This window comes from Micromys minutus, assembly GCF_963924665.1.
Source record: "Micromys minutus genome assembly, chromosome: 13".
In the NCBI taxonomy this organism is placed as follows: Eukaryota; Metazoa; Chordata; class Mammalia; order Rodentia; family Muridae; genus Micromys; species Micromys minutus.
This window is the reverse complement of record NC_137982.1, coordinates 6,248,706-6,273,254: the sequence shown is the minus strand read 5'-3', so window position 1 is coordinate 6,273,254 and position 24,549 is coordinate 6,248,706. Positions and strand designations below refer to the sequence as shown.

At 49.4% G+C, this 24,549-nt stretch overlaps 1 protein-coding gene across 5 annotated transcripts; it reads left to right on the top strand.

Moving 5' to 3' along the window:
- The first annotated feature begins 3,708 nt into the window (after window positions 1–3,708).
- Window positions 3,709–23,697, top strand: KYAT1 (kynurenine aminotransferase 1). 5 transcript variants are annotated; one of them, XM_080927751.1, is made up of 14 exons: window positions 3,712–3,845; window positions 11,072–11,274; window positions 14,671–14,729; window positions 16,983–17,130; window positions 20,585–20,734; window positions 20,810–20,896; window positions 21,122–21,250; window positions 21,555–21,675; window positions 21,970–22,046; window positions 22,135–22,224; window positions 22,308–22,494; window positions 22,580–22,659; window positions 23,088–23,174; window positions 23,255–23,697. In XM_080927751.1, the coding sequence occupies exons 2-14, from the start codon at window positions 11,179–11,181 to the stop codon at window positions 23,318–23,320; spliced, it is 1,377 nt and encodes a 458-aa protein (XP_080783877.1). In that variant the 5' UTR covers window positions 3,712–3,845; window positions 11,072–11,178; the 3' UTR covers window positions 23,321–23,697. The 5 variants fall into 5 exon arrangements, with proteins under 5 accessions (XP_080783879.1, XP_080783877.1, XP_080783878.1 ...); XM_080927753.1 differs by lacking the exon at window positions 11,072–11,274 and having other exon boundaries at window positions 3,709–3,789; XM_080927752.1 differs by lacking the exon at window positions 11,072–11,274 and having other exon boundaries at window positions 3,717–3,845.
- The last annotated feature ends 852 nt before the right edge of the window (window positions 23,698–24,549 follow it).

Genomic DNA, 24,549 nt, shown 5'->3' with positions numbered 1-24,549 from the left:
ACTAAGTATTTGGCAACTGTGACTCTACCCAGGTCTGACTAGACTAAATTTGTGCACTTCCTGACTTGGGTCTACTTTCCAATGCAGGAAAGGTCCCTGGCCTCCAGGTGTGTATGTGATCAAGTGCTCATAAGGTTTCCTTCCTTGCCAGCTTCTCCTCACACTCACCACATTGAGGCCAGTGCATTCAAAGCTCATTGAAGCCCTGCAGCAAAGGAAGACGCTCAAGTCAGTGCGGTGGCACATGCCTGCAGTCCCAGCACACAGACGTTGAGTGGGAAGCTAGATCCAGGCCACCCTGAGCTTCACAGGGAGACTCTGCCCATCTCACAAAACTGAAAAGAACAGAAAACAGTGACAAAACCATCTTACCAGAACTTTCTGACCAGCATGAGTGGAGGCTGCTTACCAATGTGTCAACAGCAGACCTTTCAGTGACACCCACTGACTAAAACTGTTTCCAAGTTTCAAAGCCCTAGACTGAAAGCACAGCCAACAGATGGCCACTCCACTGCCTGGTGCATTGCAGAACATCATCTGTCACTGCATGGGACACAGAAGACAGGGTTCTGGCCTTTGCTCCTCCAGTGAAGCTGGGCAACCCCTGCTCTCTAGCTGCTGTCCTTGCTGAGGCTGCCCGGTCATCTGTCCAGAGTCCTGACGTCTCCCTCAATCCCATGGATGCTGGGGCCCTGGGCTCTCAGCAGGTCCTGGTAATGAAAGTGCTGGAGAGATGGCTCAGTGGTTAGAGCACTGACTGCTCTTCCAGAGATCCTGAGTCCAAATGCCAGCAACCACATGGTGGCTCACAGCCATCTGTAATGGGATGTTGCCCTCTTCTGGTGTGTGTGAAGTGTACTAATACATAATAAATAAATCGTTTCCTTTAAAAAGTGCTGTCTTCAGTCTGTATAGGTCAACAGAAACTACTGGACATGACGCCTGCCCCACAGACCTTGGCTGTCATAAGGAGTCCCCTTCCCATGGCAAATTCTACAGTCTTGAAGCCAGACTCTGCTGAGGATCCAGGGACCAAACTTACACCCAGACCAAAGGGGTCAGTGGAGGCTTCTGGAGGAGTAAGAGCGCATGAGTGAGTGTCCCTAGGGCAGGGACAGTGGTGAGAGAGAAGCAGAGGGTATGTTTCCTAGAAGGAGACAAAGGTGCCAGCCAGAGAATGCTAGCCCTGGAGGAGAGAAGGGACAAGGGAGGAGTATCTGGGGAGGACCAGGCCATGCAAGGACTTCCACTTAAAATCAAGGATACACTCTCCAGAGTGAGCAAATGCTTAGTGAGACACTGCATTCCCAGAGACAAGTGTAGATCCCACTGTAGACTTGGGAGGGACAGCAAAGGCAGCCTGAGTCGGGAGTGTGGCCCAGCTACGGAGGTCACCATGAGTAGGATGACAATTGCTGGGACCTGAATGGGTCTTAGACCATGTCATGTCTGGGGGTCCCATTTGTGCCTGAGGGGCAGTACGAGCACACAGAAGCCAACATGGGTGCCTTGCAGTAAAGCACCCAGAGCCAGAAAGGCCTGCACAGAGGCTGTCCAGGAAACCTCTGCACTGTCTCCTCAGCCAGGATGCAGAAGCCTGCTGAAGCTGTGCAATCCCTTGTCCATGGTAGAAGAGCCAGAACTGAGGCCGCAGACTCGCTTGCTCCTCTGGTGCCCCTCTTCCGGAAGTGTACTCCAGGCAGTCTTGCCCATGCCTCCATCCATGGGTACCTTCTCCTCTGGACCACCATGGGGCTCTTCCTGTCCTAACAATGCTCAGTCCTCAGCTTCTATTCCTGATGTCGGTCTCCTCTCAGACTGTAATGCTAAGGGGCCCAGGGACACATTTCTTAAGTCTAGCTTGCCCCGATCTACCGGACAGTCAACGGGAACCCGGGACGACCTAGGAGAGAATGAGAGACAAGAGACATGAAGAATGGACAGCAAGTCAAGTGGTCTGATCAAGCTGACAAATTTTTATTTTTCACATGCTAGTTTTATACAGGTAGAAGAAGGAAATGAGGCATGGGAAAGTAAGGCATGGGACTACGGGAACTTTCCAGCTAAGGGACTTTTCACAATACCCTTTGTGGAGAATTACATGGGGAAGGGGACTACCCAGATGCAGGGGAAAGGTTCTGCCAAGCAGGATCTGTTGCCTGGGCGACCGTTCTAATCGGCTAGCTACCTGACCAAAGTGAGATCACCTAATTTCTGGGAAAAGGCCTTTAACTTTGGGAAACAGAAACCTAGGCTGAGATCTATGTAAAATGGTGTTACTCAGGCTAAGGGAATTTCTTAATTCTGTCAGCTCCAGAATTTGGCCACTAGTCCAAGGCAAGCCAATATGTCAGGGAAGCAGAACGAGTTGGATGGAAAGGCAGTGAGTTAGGCTCCAGGAACCCACATATCTGGGTCCCTCTGCAATCTTTGCCAAACAGGCTGTGCCTCTAGGTCCCTGCACGAAAACCTGAAAATCACTTCTGCTTCCTCCCTTGAAGCACCTTCAAGTACCAAGTTGGAAACCCAGCCACCTACCCAGACCCTTGACTCACAGGGCAATTCCCAGAAGCCCCCACTCTCTACAAAGGCCACTGAAGTGTAAGGAAACTGTTCCATAGCAGGTGTCCTAAGCAGATAAAAACCACTGGGGGTCACAAACGTGCTTTTTGTCTCCTGTCTTGTAATCTACAGACCTTGGGAGACAAGAATGTCCAGAGTCAGCATCCAAAACCCAAACAAGCTTTAGAACTGGGAAGACAGTGAGTCCAGCCACCCCAGTATCTCCTCACAACACTACCCACCAGTCCTTGCTTCCCCAGGACTGCCACAGGAGAACTTACCCTTCACCTTGTGTGAGTTCGGGTTACTTCCACTCACACTCTTATCCTCCTCCCCTTCCTCCAGTGCTGTCTGCTAGTCTGTGTGCTCCAGAGAGCAGAACACAGTCAGCAGGGATTAAAGGTATCACTGACACCTTTCCAAGGTAGAAGGTCTTTGAAACTTTCCTATCTTCCATTCTTTCCTTCGAAATTTAGCTTCCAATTTTATCGTCCCCTGGCTTCCCAAGCTGTGTTCTTTCAACCTCACTTCCTCTATTTCTGTCACTCTTGCCCAACGCATGCAAGCCACAGGGGCTAAACCAGTTGGAGAATGGGTCTTTTCCAGTCTGAGGGTTCCAAAGACCAGTTCTCCCGCTTCCAAGGACGGGAACAGCCCCGCAGATCAGAAATCAGAAAGAGGGAGGGGGTTCAAGGAAAGAGGTCCACTCCAAGTACTAGAGGAGCGCGTCGGGGAGCTGTCCAGCTAACGCCCGGGTGGAACCTCTGGGAAGGGGGCGCGGATCTGCGGGGACCGGCGCGGCAAGTGCAACCTGGGGACCGCGGCGGACACTCGGGTGAGAGGCGAGCACGGAGGTCGGACAAGCGTGGTTGGGTTCAGTGAGGAGACAGCGTGCGTCTCTTTCCATACTCGACCCACTCACCAAGGCCCGCGGCTCTCGGCCGCCACGCAGGCAGCCCTAGCTCAGGGTCTGACTACCCACAGCCAGTCGCGCCGTGAGTCTTTGGCGCCTTTATTTTGTTTGTCTGTCACCGTACCCTTTCTTAGGTCTCCGCCCCGGAAATGATGTCATCGAACGTAAACGGGGTCCCCACGGCTGTCTCTGTGCCTTTAAACGGAACACAGAGCTTTGCACTCACATTACTCTAGAGCCAACGTGCTTCTGGGCGGAAGTAGCCAATCTAAGGCTCGGCCTCTTTAAAGGAACAGAGACTTCTGCAACCTTGGGTACGTTTAGGGTCGCCGTCTATTGGATAGAGCAGCGTAATTGTTCGCTGAAGCAGGTCAGTTCCTGGTTGAAGCGAGGTTTAGTCTAGATCGTGTGTTGAACCTGACTGTTTTCTGAGTGCTGTAGCTCTCTGATGCATGTGCTCTTGTTTGTATGTGACGTGTGGCTTCTCTGAAAGAAGGGCCTGTCCCCTGAGAAAAACTTGCTCGGGCTTGGCAGCTCTGCACTCAGCTACGGGACCAGTTAGGCTAGCTCTCTCTGCACCCACGTCCACTCTCCCAAGGTAGTCCTGGCCAAGAAGACGCAAACTGTGCTAATGGAGAATTGCCTGCAGAGCCAGCGCCAATAGTCTCTGTGGGTCCTTCTTCGTTCTGTCAGTTCCTGGGCTGCACGGCAATTGGATAAAGTACTAATGTGGGACAACTTCAAAGATGACTTTAGGTTAAAAAAAAAATTAACGGGACTGAAAGAATAGCCTTCAGTCATACTGGCGTTCGAGTGTTCGCGTGCGGGCCAACTTTTTGCAAATGTGTGCACATTGTTAACTGGTTGACTGGCACAAGGGAAAAGAGGTTCTGGGTGCCTTACAAGGCGAGGAAATGAATTACTGTGTGCATGAGTTGATTCCTCTAAAGAAAAGCATGAAATCATCTGCTGAGTCAGTGCCTAAGTTCAGGTCTCCTTCTAGAGGTCTTGTTGCTTCCTTTTATAAAGAAAGCGCCAGGCCAGGGGAAGTTAGGAAATTTCCTTAGTGTATCACAACCAGCATGGGAAGAAGCCAGAAAGTTGAGTACAGGTGGTTTTAGCCTGCTTTGGTCAGATGTGCAAAACCCATGGCATAGCACAGACATGCCACATGAACTGTAGGAAAGATGGGGCTGACGAGAGGACTAGCTGAAGGAGAGAGTGAAGGAAAGAGAACAGTGACAGAGCCCTGCTCACTGTCCTTCACATAGACCTGGACCATCATCCATGAACAGATGTGACCACAACGGTAGACACTGAGTGGCCCCACGGGTTCACCTTTTTATCCACATAGGCTCTATTTACTGATGGGTGAGGCGCGGAGTTTGGGAAATGATTCCCACAGCTCCTCACTCCCCTCCCACTAGTAGGGAGCAAAGGGTCTAACAGCAAACAGGATACATACTGTTTCCATCCTATGTTTCCGTGAGAACTACGCGGACAACTTGGCAGTCACTTCCTGCATTGAAAACCTTTGCATCAAACAAGGAAGCAGCCTGGGTGGAGTCAGAGAGGGAATTCTCCAAGCTGGTGACAGTGAAGAGTGTAGAATGCCTGCCCAGCCTTCCCTGAGGGTCCTAAGGGGCTGGCAAGGTACACACTGTTAGAGCAGGTGCCGGCTGGAGACTTCCAGTCTAGTTTCTACAATGTTCTTTAGAGCTAAGCCTAAACCCCACCTGCTCCTCAGTTTCCACTTTACCTCAGTAACCTCAGGACCTGACTTCTGATTGCTAATCCAGACAAACAGACAACAAAAGACCGCAGGAGGCTTAATAGCAATGACATGCACTATACTCAAGGCACCGACCTTGCAGATTGTCCCCAGAGCAACATTCCTGCTGATGCAAATAAAGGTGTCATGTGTCAGGACGAGAGACTTTGTCTCCCTGGTTGGTTTTGCTTTGTTTTTATTTTTTACTGGCTGAGTTCTCAAATTGCCAAGGAACAACAACACCTAGCTATTAACCACAGGCCAAATCACTTCAGCTTAGCCCGAAAGAGCCAGTTCCAGCAAACAGTGGGCCCCATGGACCCCCAGAGCTCACAGCTACTAAAAAGTTTCTACCTCCTTATTCGGGTCAGGAGGAGGGGGAGCTTAAGCTGAATGAGGCTCAGGGTTGGGAACTTAAATGGAGTTTGCTGGGACTCTGCTTTGGGGTAAGTCCTTTCCCTGCTCCAACCATCATCTTCTCTACCTAGAAAATTAATGGGCTGTCTTCAAGGTTCCTGCTGGGCCCCTGCCTCTGTTATGTACGCCCAGGAAGAGCAAGAGTTCAGTTTTGGGTCAGCATCTTACAAAGGGAACAAGGAACAAACTGCCTGCTATTTGTCACATCTGAGGTTGCCGCCAGTCCCTGTGGGCTGTAGTCAGAGCTGTAGAAGCAACTGCTTTGCTCTCAGTTCATTCCAAGATGAGGAGTCCCGGGTCTCCATTCTCTGTGGTGTAGCTGCTAGGCTCAAATTTCCCTTGGGGGATATTTATCTTATGGAACCTCTTTATTTACTGCTTAAAAGGGGAGCTGAATTCATTATTGACCAAGAGACTTTGTGTGTGTGTGTGTAGATTTATGCTAGGAGCGCAGGTGAGGAGCATTAGATGCCCGGAGCTGGTATTTCAAATGTTGTGAGCCATCTGACATGGGTGCTAGACACCAATAGGTCCTCTGAAAGAGCAGCCGGTGCCTATCCTCTGAGCTGCTGTCCAGGCTCCCCACCCCACTCCGCCTCCACCCTTTTACCCCCACCCCATGGATTTTACATCTCATAAGTTCTTCATGAATTTGAGATGTTCAGACTTATGCCACTGTCACCACAATACAATGGTGACCAACAGTCCCTCGGGCCTGTGGATATCACTTCTCATTCGTAACCCACCATCCTGCCCCCAGTCCAACCCCAGGCCACCATTCATTTACTTCAAGTCTCTGTGGAGTTCGAAGCCTTGCTAAAAATAGAGCCCAGATTCACTCATGCCAGACAAGTGCTTTACAGCAGCCGTGTGGGAAGACAGCTCAGCTGGTAAAGGTCTTCCTGTATATGCTTGAGTTTGATTCCCAGAACCCGTGTAAGAATAAACCTGACACACCTGTAGTGCTTCCCGGGGAGGAGGAGACGAGATGGAGGGCTGTTGAGGAATGAAATGTTAGGTTAATCTCCCCTCACACACTCACAGCCACACACTACTCCTGTGCAAACATGAACATGCATACACACAGAACACACACTACAAATCAAGCTATGTGCAAGTCTATAAATCCCCAAACCCAACCCAGGGAAGCCCATAGAGCCTCTTCAAACACCCTTCAACATAATCATAACCATTCGTTATAAAACAAGCAGGCCTCACTGCATTATTCTGCTAAGGATAAATTGCAGCTGCCCAGATCTAGATAAATAGCCCTGTTCTCAACAACACGGTTCAAATGTCAGCGACCATATAAAGTTAATCACTGACAGTGGTTTATCATGAACTTTGAACTTAGTTCCTCCCCCACAGACACAGATTTCAAGGAAAGACAGGTTGCGGAATGACAGGTTGATAGGAGTGGCAACCAGTCATGTCGGGCCCCTGCTTCCCTTGCTGGGGGCTGATTAGTCACCGTATTTGCTCAGTGACATGCTGTCAACAGTGATGAAACAAGGAGATCATGTAGCATTTCACAAAAATGGAGTAGCAGAAGAGTTAGCCAACAGAGACTCAAGTGCAGGTAAGCAAGGGACAGGGACGTGGAGAGGGGAAGTCACATTTGCTTGTGACTAAATGCTGACCTTAGGAACCAGAGCATTGTAGCTGTCCTTATTGGAAAACCTTTTCCATGTGCAATGAGAAAATTTTCCCCAATGTACACTGACGACCTGGCGCTGAGAGGCCCAGAGAAGATATATTTATTCATGTGGTTCCAGCTTGAACAGAGCCCAGGCCTGGGATATACCAGCCAAGGGTTCCACTGCTGAGTTGCAGGCACAGCCCTTGTTTGTTTGTTTGTTTTTAAGACACGGTCTTAATATGTAGGTTGGGTTGCATCAAAACGCCTATTATTCTGGGGCTGGCAAGATGGCCGAGCAGGTTACAACTGCCACCAACTCAGGTGGCCTGTGCTTTATCCCCAGGAACTCCATGATGGAAGGAGAAAACTGACTCCTGAAAGCTGTCATGCATGAGCTATGGTATACACACACACAGAGATAATAAACAAACAAACAAACAAAGTGTAAAACACACTTAAAGATAAAAACTCATGATCCTCCTGCCCCCAACTTGATTACCAAAGTTACAGGCTAGTGACACTATGCCCAGCCCTACTCACTTTTTTTTTAAGATTTCTTTTTAACCTAGAGTGTGTATGTGCATGCACAAGCAGGTCCTGCAAATGCTAGGGCTGTTGCTCTCCTGAAGCTAGATTTACAACAGTCATGGACCACCTGACATGGGTGCTGGGAATCAAACTCCTTTTCTTCTGGAGAGCAGCAAATGTTCTTAGCTGCAGAGCCCCCAACCCTCTCCACCCATACAATTCAATGGGGCTTAGTAACTCCCTGTTATGTACCTATTAGTTACCTATTAATTACCAAAAAAAAAAAAAAAATCTCCCAGACAAACCAAATAATCACTTCCTGTCCCCCTGCCACACCTCCTGCTGAGTAGTCACCTCTGCCTTGGTTGGTGCTGGATTCTTCATATGAGAGCGACCGTGCAGTGTGTGGTCTGTATGAGTGGTGTCTGGTACTCAGCTTGGCACACGGTCACCCACACTATAGCATGTAGCAGTACATTTGAGCACGTGACTACACTGCGCTTCATTCACCCATTGGTGACTATTTGGGGATTATTTTCTACGTGTCTTTAAAAAGATGTATTTATGTGTATCTGTGTGTTTGTCTGCATGCAGTGTGTATGCAGGCCAGGATAGGGCATTGTATCTCCCAGTACTGCAGTTGCAGATGGTTGTAAGTCACCATATCAGTGCTGGGAACTGAACCTACACCCCCTGTGATAGCAGCCAATGGTCTTTACCTCTGAGCCGTCTCTCCAGCCCCCCTTTCTCCATTGTAACTATAATGAATAGTGCTTCTGTAGGGCGGAGGTGCAGCTCAGGGGTGGAGCTCATCCTTATGTGACATGAACTCTTGTGTTCAGTCCCCAGCACCGCATAGAAATAATACCACTGCTTTAAAAAAGCTTACAACAGATCGCTAGAACACCAGAGTTCACTTTTTTAAAAGAATTATTTATCTATTTATTTATGTGAGTACATAGTTGCTGTTTTCAGACACACCAGAAGAGGGCATCAGATGGTTGTGAGCCACCATGTGGTTGCTGCGAATTGAACTCAGTACCTTTGGAAGAGCAGGCAGTGTGCTGGCAACAGAGCCAGATCCACACATTCCAGCTGCCTCTCTGCCCACTGTAAACTCTGTCCACATACCCCATAACCCAGTAAATTCAAAGCTCCAGTAACTTGTAATTTAGCAATTAGATTTATATGTTAAATTCTCGATCCACAATACTTCCAAACAATAAACTTACAACCATTTGACAAAGATGTAAAATGCCCACTTAGATAAAACAAATTGACCCATAGAAATCCTTAAAATAATCAAATCTACCTATCATCCATTAAGACCACCTGGATCTAGGCTGGGCTCCTCCAGGGCTCCCTGATTCTCCCTCCTCTTCCTTCTCTCCTGCCTTACCAAAACTTGGTCCCCGCCCCACTCTCTACCGACTTAACTAGTGCCAGTCCTCACCTGCACATAGACATCAACCTACACATTCTTATAATATTTCTGTATTTTTTCAAGAAACTCAAATTCCAGATTTTTCAAAAATGTCACTACATGGGAGCTTTAGAGGAAAGATCCCACGCATGCTCTTCATTAAATATTTGTAACCTGGACCATACCACAGGCACCACAAATTCTGAGGCTGACCCATGCAGCAGCCTCACAAAATTACCAGTAGATCTGTGACTCAATCATTGGTTTACCAATCAGAATCACGCCAAACAATTCGTAGAGTGATGAATGGTAAGTGTGTGTGTGTGTGTGTGTGTGTGTGTGTGTGTAAACTTGGGACAATCCCCCTGCTTCTGCTTCCCCAAGTGCTAGGGTTATGGGCATGTACCACCATACCTGGCTCAGGTTTTCTTTTGCCTTTTAAAATTCTACCTTTGCCTCCAATGCTTAGAACATAGGTCAGTTGCTCCTGCAACACTTCTCTCCTGATGTGGCGTTTCATTAACAGACTGAGTAAACACCTTTTGCCTGAGGGTTAACTTAGGTGTCATTTCAGGCTGGTGTTAACATCCAGTTGATCCAGCAGCATGTGCTGAGACCGTGTTCTTTCCCACAATTGTCTTGGCCTCTGTAGGAGCAATTACCCATGAGCATGGCAGTTCATTTGGGAATTGTTGGTTCTGATGCATGTATGTTCTGCATGTCTGTCCCTCAGCTAGTCCCCTTTGGGTATTATTATTGTTATTATTATTATTATTAAGCATTTTATTCATTTACATTTCAGATGATATCCCCACCTTCCCAGTTACCCCTCCAAACACTCCCGATCCCATTTTCCCTTTCCCCCCACCCCTTTTCCTCTATGAGGGTGCTCCTCCACCCACTCACCCACTCCTGCCTCGACACTGTAGCATCCCCCTACACTAGAGTATCAAGCCTCCACAGGACCAAGGGGTTTCCCTACTCCCAATGATGTCAGATAAGGTCATCCTCTGCTACATATGTATCTGGGGCCATGTATCCTTCCATGTGTACTCTGGTTGGTGGTTTAGTCTCTGAGAGCTCTGGGTGGTCCAGTTAGTTGATATTGCTCCCTCTGGGCTTATTATTACTGTTATTTTATTTTTGGTTCCCTCAGCTTTGCTCCATATCAAGTTTTGAAACTGGGTGATGTGATGCATCCAACCTCCTCAGAGTTGTCTGTTAGGTTTCATGTTATATTGCTGGCTTCTTGGTGTTGCTTTGGCTTGTGTTTGTGTGTGTGTTTGTTTGTTTTTTAAGATAGACCTTATTCTACAGCTCAAAGTGGACTAGGACTTGGTGGTGATCCTCCTGCCTCTGCTTATCCAGGGCTGGGGTGATAGACACGCACCACTACATAGCTTCCTGCCAGCCCTTTTCTTTTCTTTACATTTTACTTATGTAGTTTCTGTTGGTTTGAGTTTGTAAGCTGTAGTCCTCTGGTGTCATTTACCAGGTTCTTCAGTCCCATGAGCAGTGGTCCAATGATGGGGTCTGGGTTAGGTTCAGTACGTTCATTATGCCAGCAGGATGCTGGGTGTGTGAGTGTGTGTGTGTGTATCCGTGTGTGATTCCAGAGTTGGAGCAGGAGTCTGGGTTTATGCGCTCTGTGTTCCTAGCATCTGTCAGTGACCTTCACCTAGGTCATTTTGCCGTTGGAGGTGATTTGAACTTCAAAGGTCATTGTGTGTGACTGAGGTGACGCAGGGGAAGAGTCAGGCAATAAAGTGCCTGGCAGCTGCCCAGTGCACAATGATTCTATGTTGTTGTTGTTGTTAGAATTGTATGTGGGACTCGGGCCCTGGCTTGGAGCCATTTTTGGCCTAGGCTGTCTGCCCTTCTGTACCCTGGCGGGGAAGTCTGCAGTGCCTGTGGACCCGGGAGGCATGTTCAGAAGTGTGGCAGCTCTCTCGGCGCGCCTGGTGTGGCCACTCTGGGGAAGGAAGGCTGGAGCCTCCCTCAGCCGGTGCTTCCACCAGTCTGTAAGTGTCCTGCATGGCACTCTGCCACAGTCACAGCCCTGGGGGTCAGGGGTCCTGGGTCTGGCTTGGTCCTACCCGTAATGCTGTGCCCGCGCTCTTTCTAGATCGCAGCTGTCTGTGCCTCTCTTGGTCCGCTTCCCTCATCCAGAACTTAGCGCTGCATGGATGCTTGTATGCTGGCTGCTGCCTGCCCGTGGTTATCCCCGTGCCCAGCCCAACTCATAGTACACAGCGGATACACAATACAGCTTGGTTGGCTGATTGTGTTTTACACTGCTTGAGAACGGCACTGTTCCCCGATTTACCCATGTCACTGACTGGGTTCACAAAGGTCACCCTCGTGAATACTCCAAATCTGTGGAATAACCATTAGTTCTCTCTCCTTCTCAAGGCCGTTCAACTCCACTCATTTCATCTGTATGTCTGTGCCCTCCTGCCCTGTACCCACCCCAGCCTAACTCCCCCATGCCAGCCTCTGTCCCTCCACTCCGACTGTCAACCGTTGGCCTCATGCATCCAGTCACGCACTCACCTCCTTCATCTCCTTCATATTCTCACCCTTCCCCCATCAGCTCACATCCTCCCCAAGAGCCACCTGGTGCAGCTGGCTTCAGGCTGTTGTCCACAGGGAGCGGCTCTGCTGCTGTGACCTGGAGAAATGCCCATGAAGTTGTAGGTTAGAAACAAGCTCAAACTCAGAAAAGAGGCAGTGTGAAGTGCACCTGTTAGAATCAATCAAAAACCGAAAAAAGAGCCAGAAATACAACAATCAGGCTGGAGAGATGGCTCGTCAGCTTGAAGGTGCGTGCCACCAGTCTCTCGGCGAAGTGAGTTTGGTGCCCGGGACTCACATAGGATCAATTCCTACAAGTTGTCCTCTGATTTCTACACACAAGCTGTAACAAGCATACCCCCTGAAAATAAACAAGCTACAACTTTGAAACAAATCTCAAACCCATCCAATCAAATAATGCGATATCTGCATACATTACCAAACAGAAGCACATGAATACTGGGAAACAGGCGAGCCGAAAGAGAGGAAGACGTTCTGGAAGCACCAGGGCAACACCCTTCCTCTAGTGTTATCCCTACTAGGTGCAGGCAGAGTGTGCGCAGATATGTACATATTAGGGGGTTTCTGTTCATTTATCAAATGCACGTCACTGAACACGACCCTCAGGTCCTCCTACTTCCACGTCCTAAAAGCTCGGATTACAGGTGTGAGCCATCATTCCTGGTTATGCAGTGCTGGGGACTGAACCCAGGGCTCGAAGGAGACAAGCCCTCTACCCACTGAGACCCAACCCTAGGTATTTAAAAAACAAACAAACAAACAAACAACTTGTAGCTGGTGGTAGAAACGGGTGCACACCTTTCATCCCAGCACTTTTGAGGCAAAGGCAGGAGAATCTCTGTGAGTTCAAGGCCAGTCTGGTCTACAGCGCAAGTTCCAGGACAGCCAGAGTTACACAGAGAAACCCAGCCTCAAAATAAATGAAATAAATAAATAAAAACTTGTAACACGTAGCACATTATATCATTAACCATTCTTTTAACTTGTGGTTGTCTCCTACATTTTTTAATCATAAGAATAAAGCATTTAGCTGGATAGTGGTCCAAATCTGCAATTCCAGCGCTTGGAATGACAAGCTTGGCTGAGGCTAGAACGCTGCTGTGAGTTCAAGGCAATCCTCAGTGCAAAGTTGAGACCAGCCAGGACTACAAAGTGAGACCCTGTCTCAAAACACAGTAATGGGGCCTGGAGAGCTGGCTCAGTGGTTAAGAGCACCGACTGCTTTTCCAGAGGTCCTGAGTTCAATTCCCAGCAACCACATGGTAGCTCACAACCATCTGTAATGAGATCTGATGCCACCTTCTGGTGTGTCTGAAGACAGCTACAGTGTTCTGTATATATAAAATAAATAAATAGACACAGTAGCAACAACAAAAGTAAAATATGTATCCAAGCTTCAACAACAAAAGTAAAATATTTATCCAGGCTTGATGGCTCATACCTGTAATCCCAAGACTTGGGAGACTGGGGCAGGAGGATTGCTCAAGTTTGAGTCAGCCTAGGCTAAAGAAAAAGAAGAATTTTGTCTCAAAAAGAAAAAAAAATCAAAGAAAATTTATTTTATAGAATTTGAAAAATATTTTCAAATATTTTTGGCAGAAGCATGAGGATCTCTGAGGTTAAGGCGAGCCAGGCAAGCCAGGGACACATAGTGAGAACTTGTCTCAAAAATTCAAAACTTGGGGCTGCAGAGAGAACTCAGTGGTTAAGAGCACTGGCTGTTCTTCCAGACAACTCAGGTTCAATTCCCAGGACCCGTGTGACAGCTCACAACTGTCTGTAACTCTGGTTCTAGGGGATCTGCCAATCTCACACCAACACATTAAAAAATCAAAATAAATAAATTGAAAACTAATAAGTAAAGGAGAAAAAGTTAAATATCTGTTAACCCACATATCAATGAAAATTACCCCTGACATTTTGGTTGTAATGAAGTAGTCTCAGGACCAATCTGTTCTGAGCTCAGTGGTCTACACTGAGTGCTAGCCGGATTCAGCAGAAGGGTAGGGACCAGAGCTGGTAAAGATGCTGTGTGCCACATCCCAACTCTTCCCATCCCCAGGACGGCTGAGAAGCTGCACACACCCTACATGGCCCAAGGTTTCTCCAGGGCAGGGCCTGGTACCAAGACTGTTGGCATGAGAACTATGACAAGCTTTGCAGTAGCTTCTCTGAGACTCTGTGTACCTCTTGTCCTCCTGTGCCTTGTGGGTGCCATGTGCACTTAGCAGATCTTGACCCACTATTGTGATTTTCCATTGACCCCTAAACATGGGACTGACCTAGCTTTGCTCTCTCCTGGGCCTGAGTGAACAACCCCCTCACCAGAGCTCGAGGTTGTCCTGGAGGCAGCAGTCCTGCTGAGTGACCTTGAACACATCACCCCCTATGCCCACTGCAAGCTCTCATCTGTACAAGGAGTCCAGCCAGATCATCCTAAGTATGTGTACGAGCCTAGGAAGACCTTTGCCAGTCCAAGTGCCCATTGTTCCTGGTACCATCTTTCTTTCTCCCTCACACTCCTCTTCCCAGCCCTTCTGGGGTCAACCTGGCCATCAGGGCTCTGTCTCAGCAAATACAGTCAGAAATGGTGGACTCCCCTCTCTCAGTCTCCCTCAGGTGTTGTGGTAGAAGCTGGAGGGTTGATGGAGCCCTTCGAAGAGTCATCAAGGGTAGGCTGGGAGAACAGGTCCCAGCTAGCTGCCACCTGATGCCAGGTCTCCACCCATTTTAGGAAAACAGAGGGTGGGACTAGCTGTCTGGGGTGGCTCGCACGCCACACCGGAAAGATTCTCACACTGGACTCCCTTCTCTGTACCCAGCTCACCATGGCAAAACAGCTGCAAGCTCGAAGGCTGGATGGGATCGATCACAACCCCTGGTGAGCTGACGACAGGCTGGGGATGAGTTTGGGTGTCCTTTCTCCCACAGGCTGACAATCTCTGGCTTGTAGTGACTCACTATACCCAGAATGTGTGTGACAGCCACAGCACAGGGGAGGCAAGACAGTGGAGCTAGCCTTGAATCTCTGAGTGTCCCCCCACACGGCTGGGCAAGAGACACTGGTACAATCTGGAGATGGTTTTCTCTCCCTGAAGGGCCTTGTGGACGAGCAACAGCTCCAAATCAGGCAGCAGGTCATGGCTCCCACAGATAATAACTGACCCTCCATACCTATGGCTTCTGTACATCTGGGGTTCATCCAATTAGAAACCAAAAGCATTTAAAAAGAAAAAAGAAAACAAGCATCCTTGTGGGCTGGAGAGATGGTTCACGGGTATGAGGACCTGTGTACCTATCTAGGTTCAAATCCTAGCACGTACAATTTTTAAAAAGCTGGGAGTAGCCATATCTCATTGTAATCCCAGTGATGTGGGAAACAGAAACAGGAGGGATTCTGGGGCTTGCTGTGCTGTTCAGCACCCTAGCTCCAGTTTAGCGAGAGACCTTTTATCAAAGGAATAGGAGAGTAACCTCCTCTGGGTTCTACATGCATGTTTATGGGTACGTACACCAAACACTCACACACACACACACACACACACACACACACACACACACATGCTGTACACACATATACAAGTTGTACATTCACAAAAAGTTACTGAACATAAAGACAGTTCTTCTTGCCTTCAGTCACTAACAGCTGTTTACATGGCACTGAGTATTCTAGAGAGGAGCTACATGGGAAGGCTGGGACAGACCCACCAGGCCTGCCTAACATGGGGGCAAGGCTCTGGGATTCATGCCCAGCATAGGGAAAAAGAAAAGGACCTGGGAAGAGCGCTTGAATCATATGCAAATGCTATGCTAAGGGACTGGATATCCACCAATTCAGATATCCTGGATCCAGGGGCTCTGGAATCCATTTCTCCACAGACCCTAAGAGCCAGCCTCCATTTTATTTTGTAGGTGCTTTCGGAGCTAAGCTTTATGGAGATTGAGGAGATGGCTCACATCAAACACACACACACACACACACACATACACGCACCACATCTGTGGGAAACACATGCCAAGCAGTGCTGTAGCCCATGTGTCCTGTCCATGGTCCTATGTCCCACAACAACAGGGCTTAGACCCACAACACTGCCCACCACACAGAGCCAGGCCCAGACACATGTGGTCTGTTCCTGTGACTATTTAGCTGTTAGTTTGGGGCTGGAAGGACGGCCTGTTCAAAAAAGCAGTGGCCTCTGAAGCGTGAAAGCCTGAGGTTGGGTCAGCTAAACGTGGTGGCACTCACCTGAAATCCCAGCACTGGGAAAGCAGAGGCAGGTGGATTCCTAGAAGCTCAGTGACCAACTAGTCTAGTGCATGCCGTGGAATTACAGACCAGTGAGACACCTTGGCTCAAACAAAAAGATAGAAGGAACCAGAGGAGGAGTGACACTCACAGTTGTCCTCTGACCTTCACATGCACACCACCTGCGTGCACAAGACTGCGCACATATACACATCCTGATTGCCGTAAGCTCCTCCTGGGGTCACTAAACTTACCAGTGCAATACACAGGACTCAAAGAATGTGCGCTACTGACCTCACAAGCTTATTATGAAGGCCATTGCCAAGTTATAAAGGAATGGGCTGTCATTGCCTGGTGCTCAGCCCTGTGTCCTTAGACTGGCCCAGACCACAGTGGTGATGTGAGCCAAGTGATTCACACTTTGCTGGGGACACATACATAACAGGTTAGGACATCTTTTGGATCACTACGCCCTACTCAGCAGATGTCTCTAACCTGTAAGAGCAGCCAGGGCGTGTGGCTCCGGTGGGGCTTTGCCTGGCTTGTCCTCCAGCCAAGTGGAGAGTGAGTGACAAGGAGAGTTAGGGGAAGAGAGGACAGGCTGCCGCCTATAGCGTGCGACAACCCAGAGTCCTGCTTGCCAGTACAGTTTTGGATATAAATGTTTCTTACCACAGTCATGGTCAAAGTCTGAAGTCTCCCAGGCTGAGCCATATGATTGGTACAGGATCTGGCCACCTTAAAACATGGGATCCACACATGTGGAGGTAGAGGTGTGTTATCTTTCTAAATTGTCACATGTGTGTTCACCCTGACCTGCAAACAGGCACAAGTACCCCCTGAGGGAACAGGTGACCTCCCACGGGCTGATTTTCTATTTGTCGCCAGGGTGGAGTTTGTCAGACTGGCCAAGGAGTATGACGTCGTGAACTTGGGTCAGGGCTTCCCTGACTTCGCTCCTCCAGACTTTGCTCTGCAAGCTTTTCAGCAAGCTGTCAGTGGGAACTTCATGCTCAACCAGTACACCACGGCATTTGTGAGTTTCCTGCCTCTCCTGAAGGCACTAAGTGTCAAGGCGCATGGACAGAGCCCAGTTCAGCATCCCTCAGTTACTGAGAGGCCGGTGTCCAGCACTGCAGGTCCCAGGGCAGAGATCAGGAACCTTCATGACCAAAGCATCTGACCCCATCTGTGAGAAAGGAGGACATGGTAGTGGGAAAGGACCTTCCAGAGGAGGTGGTACCTCAACCAACCCAGGAAAGACAGGCTGCTGTTTGCATCAGACTAAGTCCCACACAATAGGCAGTTGCCAACACTGGACTAGAACTGTGCTTTTTGTTTTGCTTTGTTTCATTTTTTTTTCTTCACACACGCACACACACACAAACACATGAGTACACTGGGCATTGGATCCCATTACAGATGGTTGTGAGCCATCATGTGGTTGCTGGGAACTGAACTCAGGACCTCTGGAAGTGCTCTTAACCACTGAGCCATCTCTCCAGCCCTTGTTGTTGCTTTTTTTTTTTTTTTTTCCAAGACAGGGTTCTGTGTGTAGCCCTAGCTGTCCTGGAACTCTCTCTATAGACCAGGCTGGCCTCCAATTCACATAGATCCATCTGCCTCTGTCTCTCGAGCGCTGGGATTTGCGGCCACTGCTGCCAGCTAGAACGGCACTTCTTAAATTTTGCAGCCTCAGCATTGTCAGGAGGGAATTTCCCAACATTCTTTGCGATGCTTTACTATTCTTTACCTTGAATGGACTCATCCTTACATAATATAATGTACGTTGATGATGTCAGTAAGGAATGTCTCCTGGACATCCTTCCAGTCAAAGCCTCAGTCCTTTTATCCTTTAAAACCTCCCAGAGCAGGGTTTTGGGGACACCAAGCACTTTTTCTCCCGCTAAGCTGCCTGCACCTCCTCACTCCTTCTTTTAGAATTTCATGTTTCAGTACTGTAATGACATCATTCCCCTCCTCCTCCACCTCTGTCTGTGTCCAGCACTCCCTCGCAAACTCACCAGCTCTTCTTTTGGTTGTCATAGTTACAACATGTATAAGAATATACACCAGGCAGAGGCCATTTAATATTCCTTCTGCGTGGTGTTTAGGGCTGACCACTGATAACCTATCGGTGGCTCTCACTCTAAAAAGAGCGATTCTCTCAGCAGCCAGTGAATGATTGGCTGAGGCATTGTGTTGTGGTGGCCCACATCCATCCGTGTTGGCAGGTCAACTGGTTTTGTCCTTGTGCTGTTTTTGTTTAGGCAGTGATATTGTTGAAATTTCATGGGTGTGGCTCCCTATCATGTTTAGAAGACACAGTCTCTCTGCAGACATCCTAGTCCCTGACTACTACAGACTTTCCACCCACCCACTGTGACGTTCCCTGAGCGTCGGGTGTTCTGTTGTAGGTGTATCAGGTGGGGCTTTGTTCTCTGCATTTCCCTCACACCTTTTAATGACTATTTAGTTCTTCATTATGCAGATGTGCCATGTTTTAATTAGCCAGTTCACATTAGTGCGCTGCTTCCCACGTCTGTTATGAACATCGCCAGTTTATCTTTAAAAGCATATATGTCTTTGCTATATTATTTTTAAGATCCATTTTTGTAATTTTTAATTATGTGTGTTTGCGTATGGGTCTGTGCACGTGAGTGCAGATCCCCCTGGAGCTGCAGTTACAGGTGGTTGTGGAGCTGCCTTATATGGGTGCTGGGAATTGAACCTAGGTCCTCTGAAAGAGCAAGATGTGCTCTTAGCCACTGAGCCATCTCTCCATCCATTTGGATAAATGTACAGGTAAAATTAATGACTTGAAAGTCAAATGTGGTGGTGCATGCCTTTAATCCCGGCATTCAAGAAGCAATGGCAGTTGGATCTCTGTGAGTTTGAGGCCATTCTGGTCTACATAGGAAGTTCCAGGCCAGCCAGAGCCACATACTGAGACATATCCCCCCTGAAAAATAATAATGAAGGCAGTATACATTTAAACGTGGTAGACAAGTCTTGGTAAACTGTGCATGAGTTAAATTCACTCCTTGACATCCTACCCAGACGGTGATCTCAGAGAAACCCAGAAGATTCTTCACTTAAGTCCAGAGAAAAAAGGCACCTTCATCTCTGATGGCTGAGCACTTGTGTGTCACGCCCAAGGCCCACTGTCTAATTAGCAGAGGTGGGGACAGGCTGCCTGGTGAAGCTTGAGCATTTAAGTCCTTCCTGTCTCCAGGCTGCTTTGTTCTGGCTAATTCGGTTTTATTCAGACACAGTCCTCTTCCAGTACACATCTCAAATTCAGCTCGGCTCCCTGACGCTGTTTATCTTTTCATCAGGAGCTGCATCTTTGATGCTTTGGGAGGGTGAATGAAGCAGGAGATATCTCTGTCCCCTCACAGATCCCATTCTTTATGTCTCTGTGTGTGAACTTTGTTTTCATGTACTGTTTTCGTCTGTGTGGCCTTGTCTGGCATGCTAGGATACTGGCTTAAGTTCTAGTCTTTCATTTAGCCACTTGGCTGAGCCCTGGATGCTTTGGGCCTGTCTTCACCCCGCTCTCAGTGGTTCCTGACTGCTGATACAGTGTGCCTACCTGCCTCATGCTGCCACCCCCAGGGCTCACCACCACGAGAGCTATTTTCTCAAACTAAGTCCCGTATGCACCAAGTCTGCCAGTGTTCAGTCAGCATGTATCAGAGTTCGGGAGAAGTAGGGGCCAGCAAAACAGCTCAGATACTTGCCACCAAGCATGATGATATGAATGTGGTCCCTAGGTCCCACATGGTAGGCGGAAAGAGCCACTCCTAAGTTTTGTCCTCTGACCACCATGTATGTGGTATTATACCTATGTGTGCACATGCTTGCACGTGTGCACACAATATAAATTTTTTTTCTTTGAGGTAGAGTCTCTCTGTGAAGTCCTGGCTCTCCTGAAACTCACTCTATAGACCAGGCTGGCCTCAAACTCAGAGATCTGCCTGCTTCTGCCTCCTGGGTGCTGGCTCAAAGGTGTGTGCCACCACTCCCCACCAAATAATTGTTTTGTTGTTGTTATGTTGTTTAGAAAGGAAAAAAAACCACACTATTCCTGCACCTCATTCTCTATGAACTTGTGCAAGACAGTTTCTCAGGCATTCTATTTTGTAATGCACCCCAACAAATAATCAGTGGCTCCAGGGCTGAGGGGAGTCCCACAAGCACAAGTGTGCCCTGTGGGCACACAGGGAAGTGTGAGTTTCTGACGCCCTGCTGTGCTATAGGTGGAAACAGACACAATGTCAGCTTCTCCCCAAGTACCAGCTCTGGGTCTGACTCCATGGCCAAGGCTGCTAGAGATGAAACAATTCAGCCCAAGAAAGCTGACTTTGCTAGGAGGTGCTAGACAGCCTGGGTGCAGCTGGAGGGTCTAGGCTGATCCCGGTTGCTGCTGAACTGGGGGGGGGGGGGGTCTAGGCTGATCCCGGGTGCTGATTATGCTGTCCTGGCAGGGTTACCCATCACTGACTAAGATCCTGGCAAGTTTCTTTGGCAAGCTGCTGGGACAGGAGATGGACCCACTCAAGAATGTGCTAGTGACAGTGGGTGCCTACGGGGCCCTGTTCACAGCCTTTCAGGCCCTGGTAGACGAAGGAGACGAGGTAAGAGGTGACCTCTGAGTGGGAGGGAGGAGCTCAGGGCAGTGCCAACCCCAGGTAATCTGACCCTTGAACCAGGTCATCATCATAGAACCTGCTTTTGATTGTTATGAACCCATGACAATGATGGCTGGGGGTCGCCCTGTGTTTGTGTCGCTGAGGCCGGTAAGAAATGATGGGGGGTTGTGGGTAGACGAAGGCTGGCAAGGGATCCTGGGAGTTATGGGTTGGGATAGATCCTGGGACATGGGACAAGGGAAGAGAATCCTCTGACCTGGGAGAATGGAGGCAGGGTCCAGAGCTGACAGGAAAGAGATGGGACAGATGCTGAGGGAGATGAGTTGAAGTCAGGAAAATAAACATTGCTGCCCCTCCCACCTCCTCTTGCAGAGCCCTGCTCCTAAGGGACAACTGGGATCCAGCAATGATTGGCAACTGGATCCTGCAGAACTGGCCAGCAAGTTCACACCTCGCACCAAGGTCCTGGTCCTCAACACACCCAACAACCCTTTGGGAAAGGTACCAGGGGATTTATTCAGAGACCTCTGCAAGCAGACTTTTCCTTCTGATCTTGAACATGAACTCTCTCAGCCTCAGTTTCCTTGCATGAAGTGGGAGGGCTGAATGCCTGAAACTCTGAGGACCAATCCTCCCAGAGGTTTGGGTGCATGGGCTGAGTGCCTCAGCGCTTTCTGGTAGCTTTGGAACAGTGACTGTATCTGTCCATACAGTGGGATCCCTGAGACCTGGTATGGTTTTGTACTCTGAGCAGACTGCACTGGGGACAGTGCCAGCTGCACACCTGTGACCTTGGCTCTCACAGGTGTTCTCTAAGATGGAGCTGGAGCTGGTGGCTGATCTGTGCCAGCAGCATGATGTCCTGTGCATCTCTGATGAGGTCTACCAGTGGCTGGTCTACGATGGGCACCAGCACATCAACATCGGTGAGCCAGGCCTGCCGCAGCAGCCCCTGGACACGTGAGCAGGAAGCAGCCTAGGCCTGGGGATCAGGCCCCCAGGCTGTAGATTGTAGGTTGTGGGCAGGGACTTCCCCTCCCTGAGCTCTGGAGAATGCAGTAGCATCTGCTCCCCGAGGCTGTCAGGAGCAGGAAATGGAATGGGTCCTGTCAACAGTGTAGTGGATACCAATCCTCAGTTAAGAGACTGTGCTTGTTGTCCCTGGGTCCCTTTCCTCCACCATGCCCATTTCAGCATTTGCTCTTCTTGGCCTCGGGTAGCCAGCCTCCCTGGCATGTGGGATCGGACCCTGACCATCGGCAGCGCAGGCAAAAGCTTCAGTGCCACTGGCTGGAAGGTAAGTGTGACCATGTGGCAGGCGGCGGCAGTGGGAGGATTGAGAAAGGCTCCTCTGGCCCTGAGGTCCCTGCTGTTTCCTGGTCTAGGTGGGCTGGGTCCTAGGTCCTGATAACATCATGAAGCACCTTCGAACTGTGCACCAGAACTCTATCTTCCACTGCCCCACCCAGGCCCAGGTGAGAAGGGCAGGAAACCCCAGAAATCCCTTAGACAGGTCATAGCTGACCCATCAGTCCGACTGTCCGTCTGCCTTGTCCAGGCTGCAGTAGCCCAATGCTTTGAGAGGGAGCAGCAACACTTTGGACAACCTAGCAGCTACTTTGTGCAGCTGCCACAGGCCATGCATCTAAACCGAGACCACATGATCCGTAGCCTGCAATCAGTGGGCCTCAAGCCCTTGATCCCCCAGGGAAGCTACTTCCTCATTGCAGACATCTCAGACTTCAGTAAGTGGGCCTGGCCATATCACTCAGGATTTGGGAAGGTACCAGAGTTGGCAAGGACTAGTCACAACCTCTTTTGTTGGCCCAGAGAGCAAGATGCCTGACCTGCCCGGTGCTGTGGATGAGCCCTATGACAGACGCTTTGTCAAGTGGATGATCAAAAACAAGGTAGGCTGGGCTCTTATTAGAGCCAGTGGATGTAGTTGCATGGGTCATGTGCCTAGTTCAGTCAAGGGACACCAGCCAAACCTTTTCTGAGACTCTGATACAAGGTTGACTGCAGAGCCTCTTTCTCACTTGTACAAAAAGCCACGCTGGCTCGAGGAGGCCCTGCCCTTCTCTGAGCCTGGCCTTCCCTCTTAGACAGTGAGGATCTAGCCCATCTGCTCTGATCACCCTGCTCTAACCTCCGAGGTTCAAACGTACCTCTTCCCCAGCCCTGCTCTATTGGGTCTCTCTGCACCCTGGGAAGAACCCCGTGTGATGCCCTGGGGCTTCTCCAGCACAGGAGCCGGAAGGGACACACCCAGCCTTACTGTCTGTCCTCTAAGCAGGTGTCTTAGTTCTCAGGCAGACATACTCTTCCTCATCCCCAGGGCCTGGTGGCCATCCCTGTCTCCATCTTCTTCAGTCGGCCCCATCAGAAGGACTTTGACCACTACATCCGATTCTGTTTTGTGAAGGTGAGAGAAAGCTGGGAGAAGGCCTCTGGGCCTGGCTAGCACTGAGTGGGGCAAGAGAAGGCTCAGTGTGTATCTTGCAGGACGAGGCCACACTCCAGGCCATGGATGAGAGACTGCAAAAGTGGAGAAGAGAGCTCCAACCCTGAGGCTGCCCAGCCCTGCCTAGAACATCGAGGCCTCGGCTGTGCCTTGCCACAGAGATGGCATTGGATGGCCCAGCTGTGTGACTGGGCATGTTTCCAGGAAAGAGGCCATTTCTTGGGGACGTCAGACATCTTTTCCCAGTGTCTGGACTGATGTATTAGATTCGGGGCTGGTTCTGGGCCTCAGCCTCCTCTATAGGTTGCTTGTAAGGTCTTGATGGTTTCTGGCCTCTCTGCCTGGGACAGGAACGGATGGAATATTAAGCCTGGAGTTCGAGCCTCAGTCCCACCTTAGCCCTGCTGAGGTGAGGCTCAGTGGCTTCTCCACATCTTCTCATGTGAGCTCAGGATGTTGCTATTGTTCCTAATAAAGTTTTAAGTTATTAGAACCCTCAGGGCAGCTGCTCTCTTCCTTTAGACTGCCTGCTAAACAGGCCTTGGAATAGCTGGAAGGGGCCCCAGAGAACCTCAGACCCCACACCTTCTTTATGGAGAGGGAGATGGGGGCAGACTGGAAACTTGGAACTCATCTGAAGTCACAGGGCTATTTCAATGGCGATCCAAATTCAGATCCAAGCTGTATGCTATGTTCCTCGCACTCGGAGGATGGAAGTTGCAGGCTGGGTTTAGGGTGTTTGTGTGTGTGGACAGGAATGGGGTCTTAGAGACATCTTCACAGGAGTTCAAAAACAGCCTCCTAGGTAGCACAGAGGTAGGAGGTGCATCTGAGATCAGGCCCACTGGTCTGCTCCTACCAGCAATTCCAACAGCCTGCTGAGGAGGAAGTTTGGGAGACAGCAGAGTTGGGGAGCCCTCACCCCCACACCCCTTCATCCTGTTGAAAAGTGGAAGTGAAGTTGGGTCTGGGCAGGGGTTTTAGACAGGCTTGAAACAAAATGTGTAGACTAATCAGCCTTGAACTTGTGATCCTCCTGCCTCTGTTTGCAGAGTACTGAGTACAGCATGTTCCACACCTGGCTTAGAAGTGGGTTTCGGTCCCTAGTTATGGCTCCACTGAAGCAACTACAGCCCTCAAATCTCTCCAGGCCAAGATAGGTGCCATTCCATGTCTCATATCTGTTTTCCAGCCTACAGAAGTGATGGGGTCATCAGGTGTAAGAGGGCTGACTCAGTGGTTAAGAGCACTGACTGCTCTTTCAGAGGTCCTGCGTTCAAATCCCAGCAACCACATGATGACTCACAACCATCTGTAATGGGATCTAATGCCCTCT